This window comes from Papaver somniferum, unplaced genomic scaffold, assembly GCF_003573695.1.
Source record: "Papaver somniferum cultivar HN1 unplaced genomic scaffold, ASM357369v1 unplaced-scaffold_81, whole genome shotgun sequence".
Classification (NCBI taxonomy): Eukaryota; Viridiplantae; Streptophyta; class Magnoliopsida; order Ranunculales; family Papaveraceae; genus Papaver; species Papaver somniferum.
Genome location: NW_020651082.1, coordinates 5,244,800 through 5,259,522, shown reverse-complemented (window position 1 = coordinate 5,259,522; position 14,723 = coordinate 5,244,800). Strand labels below are relative to the sequence as shown.

The 14,723-nt window shown below is 36.6% G+C and overlaps 2 protein-coding genes and 1 pseudogene across 2 annotated transcripts; all 3 read left to right on the top strand.

Moving 5' to 3' along the window:
- Positions 1-4,491: 4,491 nt before the first annotated feature.
- On the top strand, positions 4,492-5,693 carry LOC113345584 (annotated as a pseudogene).
- Positions 5,694-6,796: 1,103 nt separating this feature from the next.
- LOC113345355 (major allergen Pru ar 1-like) lies at positions 6,797-7,658 on the top strand. The gene is made up of 2 exons (XM_026589133.1): positions 6,797-7,040; positions 7,166-7,658. Exons 1-2 carry the CDS (start codon positions 6,857-6,859, stop codon positions 7,462-7,464), a joined length of 483 nt encoding a protein of 160 aa, XP_026444918.1. The 5' UTR covers positions 6,797-6,856; the 3' UTR covers positions 7,465-7,658.
- Positions 7,659-9,451: 1,793 nt separating this feature from the next.
- Positions 9,452-14,397, top strand: LOC113345337 (protein DETOXIFICATION 35-like). The gene is made up of 7 exons (XM_026589123.1): positions 9,452-9,980; positions 12,042-12,667; positions 12,816-12,872; positions 12,970-13,208; positions 13,361-13,479; positions 13,592-13,678; positions 13,851-14,397. The coding sequence occupies exons 1-7, from the start codon at positions 9,669-9,671 to the stop codon at positions 13,899-13,901; spliced, it is 1,491 nt and encodes a 496-aa protein (XP_026444908.1). The 5' UTR covers positions 9,452-9,668; the 3' UTR covers positions 13,902-14,397.
- Positions 14,398-14,723: the final 326 nt, after the last annotated feature.

The window sequence follows — 14,723 nt, the reverse complement described above, 5'->3', positions numbered from 1 at the left end:
ATGACATGCCAACCACCTTGCCGCGCCATACCATGCCGGCCTTCCCTACGCGGATACCAAAACGAAGGCCTGCAACAATCAAAGGCCACTTTTTCATCTAAGATGCAGATCTTAACCGCCCAAGGTTACCAGCTAACGCGTGGCAACGTTTGTCCCTAGTTTGGTCGCGCCTAAACAAAGCCAAAACCCTAACTTTTGGCCGCTCCTAAACTAGGACATATTAAAGCCATATTGATCATGCTTTCATGCCACTGGCTACCAAACGAAGGGTTACAATAATCAACGACCACCTTTCCTCTTAAGATGCAATATCTCGACCGTCGAAGGTCACCACCGAGTCGGCAATTCTCCCAAGCTCAACTTGCCAGAAAACAACAACATGCTACATGTTTTCCATGAAAACGCTCGAGACATCAACACATGTCACAAACTGGGGGATGCTCATTGGGTATTGGTTTCGCAGTTTACAGCGTGCGGTGTACACTACGCCCGTTATAAGACAGTGTCATAAGGATGAGGCGGTTAGTAAATACAGGGAGTGATGGTGAAACACTTTCTTTTATGGAACATCAATTCCAGGAGTTACCGGTTACCATATCCTCCCATTTACTCACCCGTTTTCCATTTCTTTATGAGACCAGAGTACGTTTTACTTCGACTAGTATAAATAGGCATTACCTATTTCCATCGAACGACAAGTTCAGGTCAGGAGGATACAACACTCAGAAAATATTTGTTAGCTTTCCATCTGTTAGCTTCCCACTTTCTGATACAAGTCGTGAAACAACTACTCTTCCAGAATCAACTATTCTGGTCTTAACACTCTCTTCGCTTCCCTTCCCAAAACCAACCCTTCTCCTTCACTTTGTGACCGAAGAAAGCATGGAACGGACATTTCTTGGTTTAGTCCGGATTTGTACAGATTGATCTCTCGAATCTAAAGTACTCCCTTGCAGTACATTGTTTAGGGTTTAAACTCGTTTCTCACCCACACACCCGAAATTACCAAAATCAGCAGAAATCGTTTTCACCCTCAAACAGTTGCGAAAAAAGATATTGTGGAATCACAAACGATGATATAAAGATGTTTGTGACTACTTTTTATCTTGCATATCGGAGATTAAATCTTGAGAAAATCTTAGAGAAGATAATGCTAAATCACGATAGAAAACATCAAGATCAGAACATGCAACTACAGATAAAATAGTTGGGTATGGCTTCACAATCCCAATGAAGTCTTCAAGTCGTTAACCTACATGGTTTTGGAAAAACCTAAGGTTAAAGGAGAATCGACTCTATTCGCAACTAGTATCACACAGGAGGTGTGGAGATTAGGTTTCCCAGTCGCTAGAGTTCTCCCTTATATAGTCCTCAAATGGATTTGCAATCAATGTTACCTTGGTAACAAAGCATTCAATATTCACCATTAGATGCAAACCTGATTAGACTCAAGATAATATTTTTCAACCGTTAGATCGAACTTAGCCTGTTACATACAAATGAAAAGTGACTTCATTTAGATATGAATAACCGTACCTAAATGTGTACACCTTGTTGGCTCAACAATAGTTAAACGAAGTTAGCCATATGAACACTTTCATATCAACCATATTCATCTTAGCCATAACTAGTTCAAATGACTCAAATGAAACTAGTTCTAGAGTTGTTCAATTTTTTATATTCTCACAGAAGTATACAAGACACAATTGAAGCAAAATCGATTTTGATTCAATCGAATCAATTCGTGAACATTTATAGCCACGGTTTGCAAAAGATTGCATTCCTTATTATATAAATATATTAGTTCATGAACAAACCGATTTTAGAACATAACCTACTCAAGTATGCAAACGGGTACACATACCTAAGTGGCCGGACTTAGTTTGGGTTCGCCAGTATGCGAACGGGTAGGGATACCTTCCAAACTCAGTTGAACTTCCGGAACTTGAAACTCACGCCAGTACGCATACCGGCATGGATACTAAGTTCCCGTACTTGGAATAATTTACAACAGTTTAGCATACAAGTACGCATACTGTGATATATCCAATCATGGTTAATTGTTCTAAACTCCCATTTCTATCATTGAAACATTCTTAGGAGACGACAATATCTTTCTCACACAAACTATTAGCTTCAAAGCAATTTTCAAGCGATCGAATGATCAATACGAAACATTTCGAGTCTACATCAAATGACTGTCTCACACAAATTATGTAAGATGTTACAAGGCGATTTTCACATGACCATAGTTTGACTTTCGTCAAGAATATAAGATGAACTTGGTTAAAAATAAAACTTAGCAACACATATTTCGAGAAATATGTAAGCGAGTTAAACTCAGCTCGAAATATCAAATGTGTATAATCGAAGTCTATATAGCTATACGACTTTTGTTTCAAATAGGAGATAGAGTAGATAGACTTTTGAGTGATAGATGAGTTCAAATCTCCACATACCTTTTGTTGATGAAGTTCCACAAGACCCTTAGCAGTTCTTCGTCTTCAATCGATGAACGCCGTGAATTCTAATGCTCAACTACACTTACTATCCTAATCCGAGACTTAACTATAAGTAGATTAGAAATCAAGGCTTATAGTTTTGACAACTAAACTTGACAAAAAAAGCTTGAGATAACAATGCTTGCGAGTTCGACCGAGCAGTGATCTAACAAATACAATCTAGCTGGCCTAGAATAGAAAAATTCTACCCATTTGGAGATGCCAGGGCAGTGAGCTCTTACTTCATGAATCAATGTAGATCTATCTATGATATTAAAGGCATTGGAAAATTCTACCAGCATCATAGTTAAAGAATTGCACGTACCTTTCAACTCAAGAAGCATGTTTGCAACATGTAAAATGGCTTCACCACCACACGGAACACCAACTCCAAATTGATAAGCACCCAAATAGGGTATAATATTCTTGCAAACTGAAGTAGATACAAGTTTGGAGCATAACCTCCTCCATATTATACCAACTGCGATGGGTCTTACACCTCCGTCTGGCTTGAGAAGAGGAGTTAGAGGGGCACTGGATACATATTCTCCTAGAATAGGAGGACAAGCACCAAATAACTACAAGTTGACCACTCCCGCAATTGATTGCAGTAACTCATCAGCAACAACAAAAGCATTGCCACTCAATTCATCGAGAAGATGTTGAGATCTCAACCCATCTCTGCCACATGAGGTTCCTTTAGGGAAGCTTTTGATAGCATCCTGAACTGCTTTTGCATCAACATATACGGGTGGTGATGGAATAGATTCATCAGTTATATATGAAGGAGGACCAGATGGGTGCTTTTGATGAAGCTGGTACAAAGTATCGAGGTTATGAGATGCAATACCATTTGAGGAGAAAACCCTAATGGCAGCAGTGTACTAGCCATATCTAAGATTTTTCCTGCAAGTAGAAATGTTAGCACTATCCTTCTTCTTCTTCGTCTTATTAGACTGCTTGCACTTGTTATTTTGATTTGAAAGTTCAAGCACCTTCTCAACCAAATTGACATAGCCGTTTGGCTCTTTACATTTGTTCAAATCTTGGTTAATTGCAGCAGTCTGCAATTTCTTTCTCATACCAGACCTTTCCTCCATAGAACATTTAGGTATGTAAAGGTTCGAAGTGCAGGTTGGAAGAAGAAGTAATTGTAAACATGTATCCAGATTGTTAGGATTAGAGATGACATTGTCCAACGTAGTTTTGAGGTTCTAGAAAAGTTCAGTCGACATTCAGGCGGTATACTCATAATGGTTGTAATCTGAGTTTGGAAAACCAAATTAAGCATGCCGACAGTGAGGCCACCAGAGTCCACAACAGCGTCAGAAGGCATATTATTATCTGAAGAGGCAGTTGTTTGTTGTGGTTTATCGACGCCATATATCAGAAAATCAGCCTCAAAACCACTGTATGGACCTGCAATAACGTCACCGGGAAGATGATTCTGGCAAGGATTTTTCCATGCATATGTATGCATGCATTTAATGCACAACCATGATTGCATATCATTCAAACTTTTCTCCCAAGCGCCAAAACAATCAGGATTTTTACGGATTCTCTCCCTGCAGATATCTTTAGCATTCATAGTAGGGAAGTGAGCATCAGTTAAGTGAAGATATATTGCACTCCTAGCATATCCACTACCTCCTCTACCACCGTGACAACCATCATAATTTTTAAAGGGGCAAGGAATCTTACCATCTGGAGATGAAGGTACGGTTGAATTCTGAGAAGACAACAAAGAACAGGTTGGAGAATCTCTATCTTCATCGTCATCTATGGGTTGAATTATTGGGGTGTAGGAAGATGAAGATCTAGTTGTAGGCATTATTCTTCAACTATAACATCACAATACAATTAGGAATCAAAGAATGGGAAAATAAGAGTTCAAATTAGGAAATTTTCTCAATCGAAATTATATAAAACCCGCCCTGTCACATGAAGGCGTGTCCACCTATTTTGGGAATTAGCAGGGGGCCACTTTTGGGACCCACCATGTCAGAAAATATGAGGAGGACGGTTTTATTAAGAGTTTTTGTTTCATAAATTATTTGAGACCGTACATTGTACTATGCTATAGGGCTCCATGTAGAGATACTGGTATTTAAATTTGTTCACCGGGAAACTAATTAAATGCGTGCGCATGCAGGATGGACGCCGCGTGCTTGTGATCGAAAGAGATTTAACAGAGCCTGATAGAATTTCTGGAGAACTGTTGCAACCAGGAGGTTACCTTAAGCTGATGGAACTGAACCTCCAAGGTTAACACTTTAGAATGACCAGTTTACTTTACGTTTTCTTGTTGTAGGTATGGTGATAAAAAAATCTGTCAGTGCAGATTGTGTTGACGGAATCGATTCGCAGAAACTTGTAGGATGCAGTGTTAGTTCAAATAGCGAAGGTAGAGATGTTAAAGTCGTCGTATCCATTGAAAAACTTCCATCCAGATGCGGCAGGGAGAGCCTTTCATAATGGACGTTCCGTTCAACGGTTAAGGGACAAAGCCTGTTCCGTTTCCAGGTAAACTTTTTAATGTTATATGCACATACATATGCTTGCTTTCATGATTATATATCTTTCTGATCCTTGGTTGGTTCAATCATGCATCCGTCAAGTGTACGGTTGGAGCAGGGAACGGTAACGTCGTTACTAAAAGAAAATGGAACCGTTAAAGGAGTATCGTACAAGACTATGGCTGGTGAAGAAATAAATTCTTATGCGCCACTTACGGTTGTATGCGATGGTTGCTTTTCAAATTTGCGTCGCTCTCTCTGCACTTCTACGGTAAACTTAGTTCCTGTTATATATGCACGACACAATCGTAAGTATATCACATGTAATTGTCCCATTCGCTCACTGTTCTCCAGGTGGAGGTTCTCCCCTCATACATTGTTACTTTGCTCCTTGAGAACTGTAAACTTCCATATGCCAACAACTATTGGCATCTTATATTAGCAGTCCCTTCTCCAATTGGCTTTCTACCGATCAGTAGTATGGAGGTTCGGTGTACGATTCATATGGAGAGTCAAAAATTGCCAAGTATTGCTAATGGCGACATGGCCAAATATTTGAAGACTAAGTTTGCTCCCCAGGCACCTATATATATATAGATTTATACCTTGTTTTTTTCGTGGCTCATCTGAGTAGCATGAATCTGACTCGTTTAGATTTAATTGATATCACCTGATTCATTTAGATCTGACTGGATATGTTTGTTTTTTGAGTCAGATCTGGTTCATTTAACTCAAAAATATCGGAGTTAGTAGTTTGATTTCATGAGTCAGGGGCATTTTATTTTCTGACTCAAATGGGTCCAAAACAGAGGTTAGGTTTAAGTCAGATCTGACCCAAAAAAAAAAACGGTTTGACATCTGACTCGATTCGAGTAAGGGACCGAGTCAGCAACACTCTTAGCTAACAAAAGTGTATGCCCTTATGGAGACCTTGGAGATATAATATATCCTAATGTATGTAGTACGTTGCAGATTCCCCATAAATGTTATACGATTCCTTTATGGCAGCAATTGATAAAGGATCTATCAGAACAATGCAAACCAGAAGTATGCCTGCTGCTCCGCTTCCCATCCCAGGTGCCCTATTAATAGGAGATGCACTCAATATACGCCATCCTAACACCCCAGGAGGGATGTCCATGGTTATACGTAAGGTAATAACCTATTTGAGTTGCACTCGATGGCGGCAGACAAACAGATTTTCCATTTTTTGGTTACACTGTCTAAATAATGGCTTCTCTTGTATTCGTATTTGTATCCACTTGTTGCATAGAAAAACAACACAAAATAGTAAAAGTATCGATCTTAAAAAAAAATAAGGCATATATGTTATAGTGGAGTGGGTGAAGTTGATGGCTGATAATACCATACCATTGATCTGAGGTCGAAACTCAGCACCAATACTTTACCAATAAAAGAATCTTTATTTTATTTTATTTTGAGAGGGTCAGTGGCAAATCCAGGCAAGAAAAAAAAAATTAATAAAATAGCCCAAATCCAGCACTAAAACTTTGTGATAGCACACCAGGGTCCAAGTTCTAAAGTCTCACATCCAGAATTCAAACATAGCTGGGGCGTTCACATACAGCACACAAAATTGAATTCCATTTAAAATTGAAAAGTTCAAGTTATTGCAGTCTAAGAGTTTAATATTGAGGGTGTGCTTAGAGTTCTCAATATTAAACTCTCTTGCACAAAACCACATCAAAGTTCCGACGTAAACCTATAAATACACAGCCGAATAACCCTATAATTTCCAGAATTCCCATTCAAAATTTTCATACCTTTTCCTTTTTTAAGTTCTGATTCAATCTCTTCTTTATCCACCTTAATAACGTAATGGCTTGCATTACCTTCGAAGAGACACTGCATTGTCCAGTGGCCGCACACAGAATGTTCCATGCAATGTTCTTAGATGCTCATAATTTGATGCCAAAGATCATGCCTCATGCTGTCAAGAGCATCGACTTTGTCTCTGGTGATGGAGGCTCTGGTAGCATTCAACAAGTTAACTTCTGCCAAGGTAAACTTACTTAAATGTTCGCAAAGAAATTTACACCTTACTCGAACTTTAAAGCCTAACGGTGTCTGAATCTTAATTTTATATGTTATCATGGGTCTAAGTAAACTCTATTAACTGGAATGCAGGAAGTCCTGTGAAATATGTGAAGAACAGACTAGACTCCAAAGACAAAGACAACTTCGAGTGCAACTACACAGTGATTGAATCTGATGCATTTGCGGACACGGTTGATCATATCAGTAACGAGATCAAGTTTGAGATTGCTCCTAGTGGTGGTTGTATATGTAATTCCAAAAGCTCTTATTACCCGAAGGCTGGTGCAGTGTTAAATGAAGACGAGCTCAAGGTAAGAAGAGAACGCTCAAAAGTATTGTACAAAATAGTGCAAGATTACCTCGTCGAAAACCCTGATGTCTATGCCTAAATAGTGCATATGTATTCCTGTTCGGCTTCGTTTCTAAAGCTATGCTTTAAGTGTGTATGTGCAATTGGAAATATACTTGTTTTTTGTCGTCTGTTCCTAAATGTGTAGTGTTCTGGTTTGTGTTTCGTTTCTTGCACAATAAAGACTAATGTACTTGCAACAATATTGAAATTTCCAAGTAAAGAGAAATGATTTATAACCCACATTTCCTACTTTTGACATTGTTACTGGGATTCAATCTAGTGTTAATCTTCGACCTGGTATTAATTCCTGAACATTTTCAGGCTTGAAAATGGTTAACGGACCAACCAAATATCCCGTGTCGACAGTTCTGACAAGAAAAAACACATAGTGCTGAATCAGATTATTTGGAAATTGCATCACTAGGAAGGTGGTGGGTTTTCACAAAATACAGCAGAATGCTTCTGAGATGCCAAAAACAGTTCATTTCAGCTTTATTCAGCTCAAAAGCAAAACCTTTTCAAGTGATACACTATGTTTGTTATATGTACTATGACTGTGGTAAGAGATGGAACTCTTGTACTTCTCTACATCTTTAGCTTCCCGGCATTCCGATAGTGAATCCATACTACAAAATGTATGTTGCCACTATAGACGCTAAAGTTACACACCAAAGAATAGAATATGGAGCGATTAATCTTACCACCCAGTTTCTAAAAGCAGATTTTTTGACTTGTCCAGTTTCAACAGCTCCCTAATTACATCTTTACATTGGTAACTCATTGAAATTGCACTGTCGGATCTCCACTGGCTGTGATATATTGAGTGACATGAATTTGATGAGAAAGAAGCTGGTACTTGATTCCGAGGGTTTCAAATATCCTCTTCAGCTCAAAAATGAGTTCAGTTCTACGTAAGTTTCTCTCCCCGAAATTTTGATGGTTCATTGTGTGTGTCACATTCAGAGACATATTCAACTTGTCTAGAGTCAAAATCTCTTTCACTATGACCGAGTGGTTAGGAGTCCAATACTTCGGCCTGCTCTCAATATATCTGCAACCAAAAATCATATAAGATGCAGTTCATCAACTTAACACGACAAGACCTGTTTAATTTTGTTTACTGGTAAATGAGATATGAGTTTCGGGCTCTTAGTTTGTATGGCTTTCTTCAGAAGATTGATATTGTCCATAGAGGTGGAGGAGTCGATGGTAAAATCAAATGCGTCGAGCATATCAGGACTTCTGTAAAAATCGCTGATGGGTTTTGTGCTCAAAACTGAGTTTGGATAGTATATCTTCTCCTTGTCAAATCGAAGGAAAACCGTTGTCAAGATATTCATCTCTTCCAATATCATCTGCAATAAAAAGAAAACAACAAATTTTACAATTTTTTGCATAAGTAGTACAATGCAAAGCTGATCAAAGCCAATTAAGCTGAAAGTCCATTGGGTTTTACAACACCGTCAATTTTGCAATGGTCACCTACCTCAAATGGATGCATTACAAAGACAAAGATAATAGCTTCAAAGATGGTCTTGCACGTGTTAGGATTGGATATAACTTTTTTGTCTTATATAAAACGGTATTCCTGATAATTTCGGTCCCCCATTAGCAGCCACGATACCTTAGGTGTTTTTTTTTTTTCGTGTAAATAAAAACATCAAAAGACCGGGACACGGAAAGAGTCGCGGTTATAAGATACTCACCGGTCAGCACAAAATAAACCACACAGTTCGTGTCCATCCTACCTAACTACTACTACCGTATAATTTTCCATAAAAACATGAACAAACAAAGTACAGGGACATTATTCAAACGTAGTATATGTCGCCAAAACATAAAGACCCGTTCCAAATTCTTGCTTTCTGTTACGTGAGGTCATACAAACCACAAGATAGTATGGGAGAGAAAAGCCGGTTGCTCTTGCAGCTACCACGTGATCCGGTAAAGACTCTTTAATTAATCAAACAATAAATACAATTGAAGTAGTAAAATTAGGAGATTAATTAGATCATTTTTTTTTAATTATTTTTTTGAAGCATAATTAGATGAACATGGAAACAAAATAGAATGAAAGAGTGGTAGTTGATAACTGATAATGAGGCAAAAGTAAGTAACAAAAATGGGTATAAAAACAAAGTAAAAATAGAGGAAACCGAACTAGTAGAAGTAGTAAAAGATAGAGGAGGAGGAGGAAACACAAAGAGCGACTCGTCTTCGTCGTCGTCAGTGTTGGGGTTGATGGAGGCACCGCTTATCAACGGTGGCGTTGAAGAAGCGGTAGTTGTAGACCTTCATCATGCTCCAACCTCAGCTATTGATACTTGCGAGGGTGATTATCCTCAGATTACGACTTTCTCTCAGGCTAAATCAATCTGTTGGCTTGAATCCATCAAGCTTTGGACTATAGCAGGTCCTATCGCTTTCCAGATACTGTGTATATATGGTATCAATTCTGTTACCCAGATCTTTGTTGGTCATATCGGTGATGTTCAACTCTCAGCCGTTGCCATTGCTCTCTCTGTCATCTCCAACTTCTCTTTCGGATTTCTGGTACGTACTGCTCTTCTCTTTCTTTTCTTTTTTTTTATTAATGACTCTCAAACTCTTACCTATTCTTTGATTAGCCTATCTCATCAGAATGTACCCCCACGGACTTCGTCAGTTAGTTCTGGAATACAAAAAATTTAAACTTGTTCAAAATCTCAATCATCATTCTAGTGATCATTGTCATTCAAAATAGAAAAATTAATAAACAAAAAAATATAGATTTCGTAATCATAAAAAAAAAAAAAGAAAAAAAAAAATATCGGGTTGGTCACGGGTGTAGAAGACAGAGTAACTGGTCGGGTTAAAACCATACCTGATCCATTAGCCCACCTCCTTAGCTCAGTGAGTCAATTCAGTCAATTCGGGTAATGTAACTGTTACATCATAAAGCTTAATGTAATATACTGCTTGCAAGCGGTTATTATGATGCTGTAATGCCTAGATTTTATCGCTCATGTTGAACGCCGACGGATGATCTGTACAATTTTTGGGTGCCATTCGCCTAATGAGAATGGTGCAATCTTATCTGGAAACATTTGTAGGTTTGTTTGTCTCGGGTATAGTTTTAGAATCACTTTTCGGACCATAGTTTTTCTGGGAGGACCATGATTTGATTAGACCATATAGTCTATATAGTTTTAAGTGGTGTCATAAAGTTCCAAAATAACTAAGCTACCTTTTAATTAAATAAATACTTTTTTTTAAAATTTTTTATTCTTTCTTTTAATAGATTTTAAATTTTGGTTTTTTAACTTTTTTCATATATCAAACCTAATTAAAGAAAAAACCATTTAAAAATTTAGAAAAAATATAAACAAATATTACAAAAGGTTTATCTAATATAATATAATAATATTAGGAAATTTGCATATTACAAAAAGGTTTAAATTAAACATAATCTTTTTAAATAAATAATAAAATTTAAATAACATAAAGGGAAAAAAGATTAAAAAATTAAAGAAAATATAGAAAAATAGAAAAAATTAATAATTAAAATAATAATAAGGGTAATTTGGGTGTTAATATATATATTTAGATAAGGGGTGGCTTCAGTATACTTTTAAATTGAAATCATGATCCCCACACAAAAACCATGGGCCCAAAAAATATTGTTCCAATTTTTCGTCGGCCTCCCACTGCTATAGCAGCCATCTAATAATATTGTCAGATTAAAAGCATTAAAATGAATACTCGTAATAGTATTTAAGAGTCCAAAGTATATTTAACCTAAGCCAAATGATGATAAGCTCTTGATCGCTATGTTTTTTTTTTCTTTCTTGTTTTTCCTCGAGAGACAAACGTATTTCATAATAAAACTGAGTACCAAAACACCATGTGATGTCAGTACTATATATACACTACTAGAGGACAGCTTTCAAAGCATTTTTTTCCAAGTTTTAACAATTAGCATTCATGAGCAGAGTATATACCATACACATAAAACATAATAGTTTTCTAAGATCTAAATTAAATTAATTAAAATATACTTTTTTTGCGGAAAATAGAAATGACCGTGCTAAAAATATAAAGATTTATATTTGTTTATAAGAAAAAATATTTAAAAGAAAAATCATTTTTCTGAATAATGTCTTTTTATTTTAATAACAATAATAAGTTCGATTAAAATTATTAGCGCGGGAAGTCAACTCGTTAAACGACGGGTTTTATAAATGGCAATTAGTTCTTGGGGAGTCCTCCAGTCATGTATAATGTACTTTTAATACTTTACTTAAACGCATGAATTACTCAGTGTGGCTAACGATCTTTAGTTTGACTTGTTCCAGTTTTTCGATTCCTTTTCTGAGATCTACCTCCGTTTCAAAAAAAAATAGGTTGTTTCATGTATAATTTGTACATAAAACCAGTCTATTATTTTGGAACGGAAGGAGTATTCATTTTATATTGCCTAGTTTTTCACTGATCCATTTTTTAATATATCTTCGTAGAGGCGTAAGATTTTAGAAGAAATTTTGATGGGACTCTGTGATCATTATATTAACTACTTACACTAGGTGCAAAAATTTCATTACAATCACTCTTGTAGTTAACATTTATTTTATACAGCTTGGAATGGGAAGTGCACTTGAGACATTATGTGGACAAGCCTTTGGTGCTGGGCAAACATACATGCTTGGAATTTACATGCAACGCTCTTGGATAATCTTATTTGTGAGTTGCATTATCCTCACTCCCATTTACTTATTCGCGACTCCAGTCCTAAAACTTCTTGGACAACGAGATGATATCTCAGAAATGGCCGGGCAATTCGCGGTCCAAATCATTCCTCAGATGTTTTCACTTGCTATCAATTTTCCAGCCCAAAAGTTTCTTCAATCCCAGAGCAAGGTCAGAGTTCTTGCTTGGATTGGATTCTGGGCTTTGATTTTTCACGTTTTTCTACTTTGGCTCTTCATCTACGTATTTGGTTGGGGTATTGTTGGTGCTGCTGTGGCATATAACATTTCGGGTTGGATTGTGTCTTTGGCTCAAGTAGTATACGTGGTAAAATGGTGTACAGATGGATGGAAAGGATTGTCCTGGTTGGCATTTAAGGAGATATGGGCTTTTGTTCGACTCTCATTAGCTTCTGCTGTGATGCTTTGCCTAGAGATTTGGTATATGATGGTTTTAGTTGTCCTCACTGGACATCTTGGAAATGCGGTGATCGCAGTTGGGTCAATTTCTATCTGGTGAGCCCTTAAAATATCATATGATTTTCTAAATTTAGTTTATTTGGCTAGAAATCAAGATTCATTCTGTAACACTAATAAATGAAGAGGCATGTCGTTTCCAATTTCTAGAAGGTTATTTATCTAGTGACTCTTATTTTTGTTTCAGCATGAACATTAATGGATGGGAAGGTATGTTGTTCATTGGAATAAATGCTGCTGTAAGGTAAAACGTATATTCTTAAACTATCTCAACCACTTTTTTTATGTTTTTTTTGTTCTTGTACATACTGATATGATTGTCTTTATCAACTTCTTTTCAGCGTTCGGATCTCAAATGAACTTGGTTCTGGACACCCTAGAGCTGCCAAGTATTCAGTTATGGTTGTAGTTCTCGAGTCTCTCATTATTGGGTTGTTCTTCATGTTTGTTATCTTAATTAGCAAGTATCATTTCGCTATTATATTCACAAGCAGCAAAGAACTTCAACAAGCTGTTGCTCGCCTTGCTTACCTTCTTGGTGTAACCATGGTGCTTAATAGCATCCAACCAGTTATATCAGGTATGTATTATAATTAATTAAGCTTTTATTTTCGGTACAGGTACATAATTAAACTTCAATAAAAAATACTAAATTTCTTTTAAGAAAAAAAGTAAGACTTAATGTTTTTCACATATTTTGAGCCTTTTGATTTCATCTAAACCTTGTTTCAGGTGTTGCGGTTGGAGGTGGATGGCAAGCTTTGGTGGCTTATATTAACCTAGCTTGTTATTACATATTTGGACTTCCGTTGGGTTTCCTTCTTGGTTACAAGGCAAATTTAGGAGTGCAGGTAATTTGATTTATCGTTTTGCACTATTTTTCTACTGTTTTCAAATTGGTTGATGAAAAAGTACTTCGATTATTGAAATCCTTGTGAGAAAATTAAACAATTGACTTAACAGGGTATTTGGGCTGGAATGCTTTGTGGAACTGCTTTACAAACATTGGTTCTCTTGATAATCATTTGCAAAACCAACTGGACCAAGGAGGTGAGCATTCTTCTTTTTTTCTTAAGAAGCTTATAAAATAGTTGACAGTAATACAAAAAAATACAAAAAATCCTTAAATAGGATGAAGTTCAAAGAATCTTGGTAGTAAAATGTCACCATGGTATGGATAGTATTATAATTTCATCTGATGCCGAAAAAACTTACACTGCAGGCTGAACAAGCATCAGAACGTGTTAAAATATGGGGTGGGTCAGGTGATTAAAATTGCTAAGATACAACTTTGGTTCATCAAACATCACCACACAGTTCATCAGTACATTAAAGAGCATTAAAATGAGCGTTAAAGCTTATGTAAGGATGTAATATCCCTCAATTCAATTCTGATAGTTGGGATACTTAAAATCCTGCTAGGTAGTAATTGAACAACTCTTCTTTAGGTTTATATTTTACAATGTTTTAGTTGTAGTTGGGTTAGATTTAAGAATAGGTTTCTGCAAGGATAAACTAAGTCCTTTTGAATATTGGTTTACTAGGAGGATTTTAGCTTTATCTTCAATGGAGTTTAGATATTGTATAAGTAAGTTATTGGTTGCTCATTTGTTTAACTAAACTTTTTTCTTTATTTATAACTAGTAAAGTCGCACACGCGATGTGAGTGCAGTTATATTTCAAAATTTCAAAACCTGTAAACACAAATCATCTATTGATTTATATAATTGAAAATGCAGACGCAAAAAACACCAACATATTGTTAAACATGCTACATTGCTACTGCGTCAAAGAGTTTTCAATCAATTAGTTTAAGCACAATATACCAACTTCAACTTGATGTGACTCTGAAGGAATCAAATTATACTTTTCAAATACAATTATGTGCAAGCACACATTAAAATGTCAATAACTGTTGGCTCTGACCGCATAATACATCACTACTTCATTAATACTCCCTTCGACCTAGAAAAAGTGAAAAACTCAAAGATGTACTTTTTCTGGGACGGACGGGATACAACATATTAGCGCCTTCTCTACTTTCGAACCTGCCTCAAATAGACAGAATTCAACACATGAATGGTTAACTAATTTT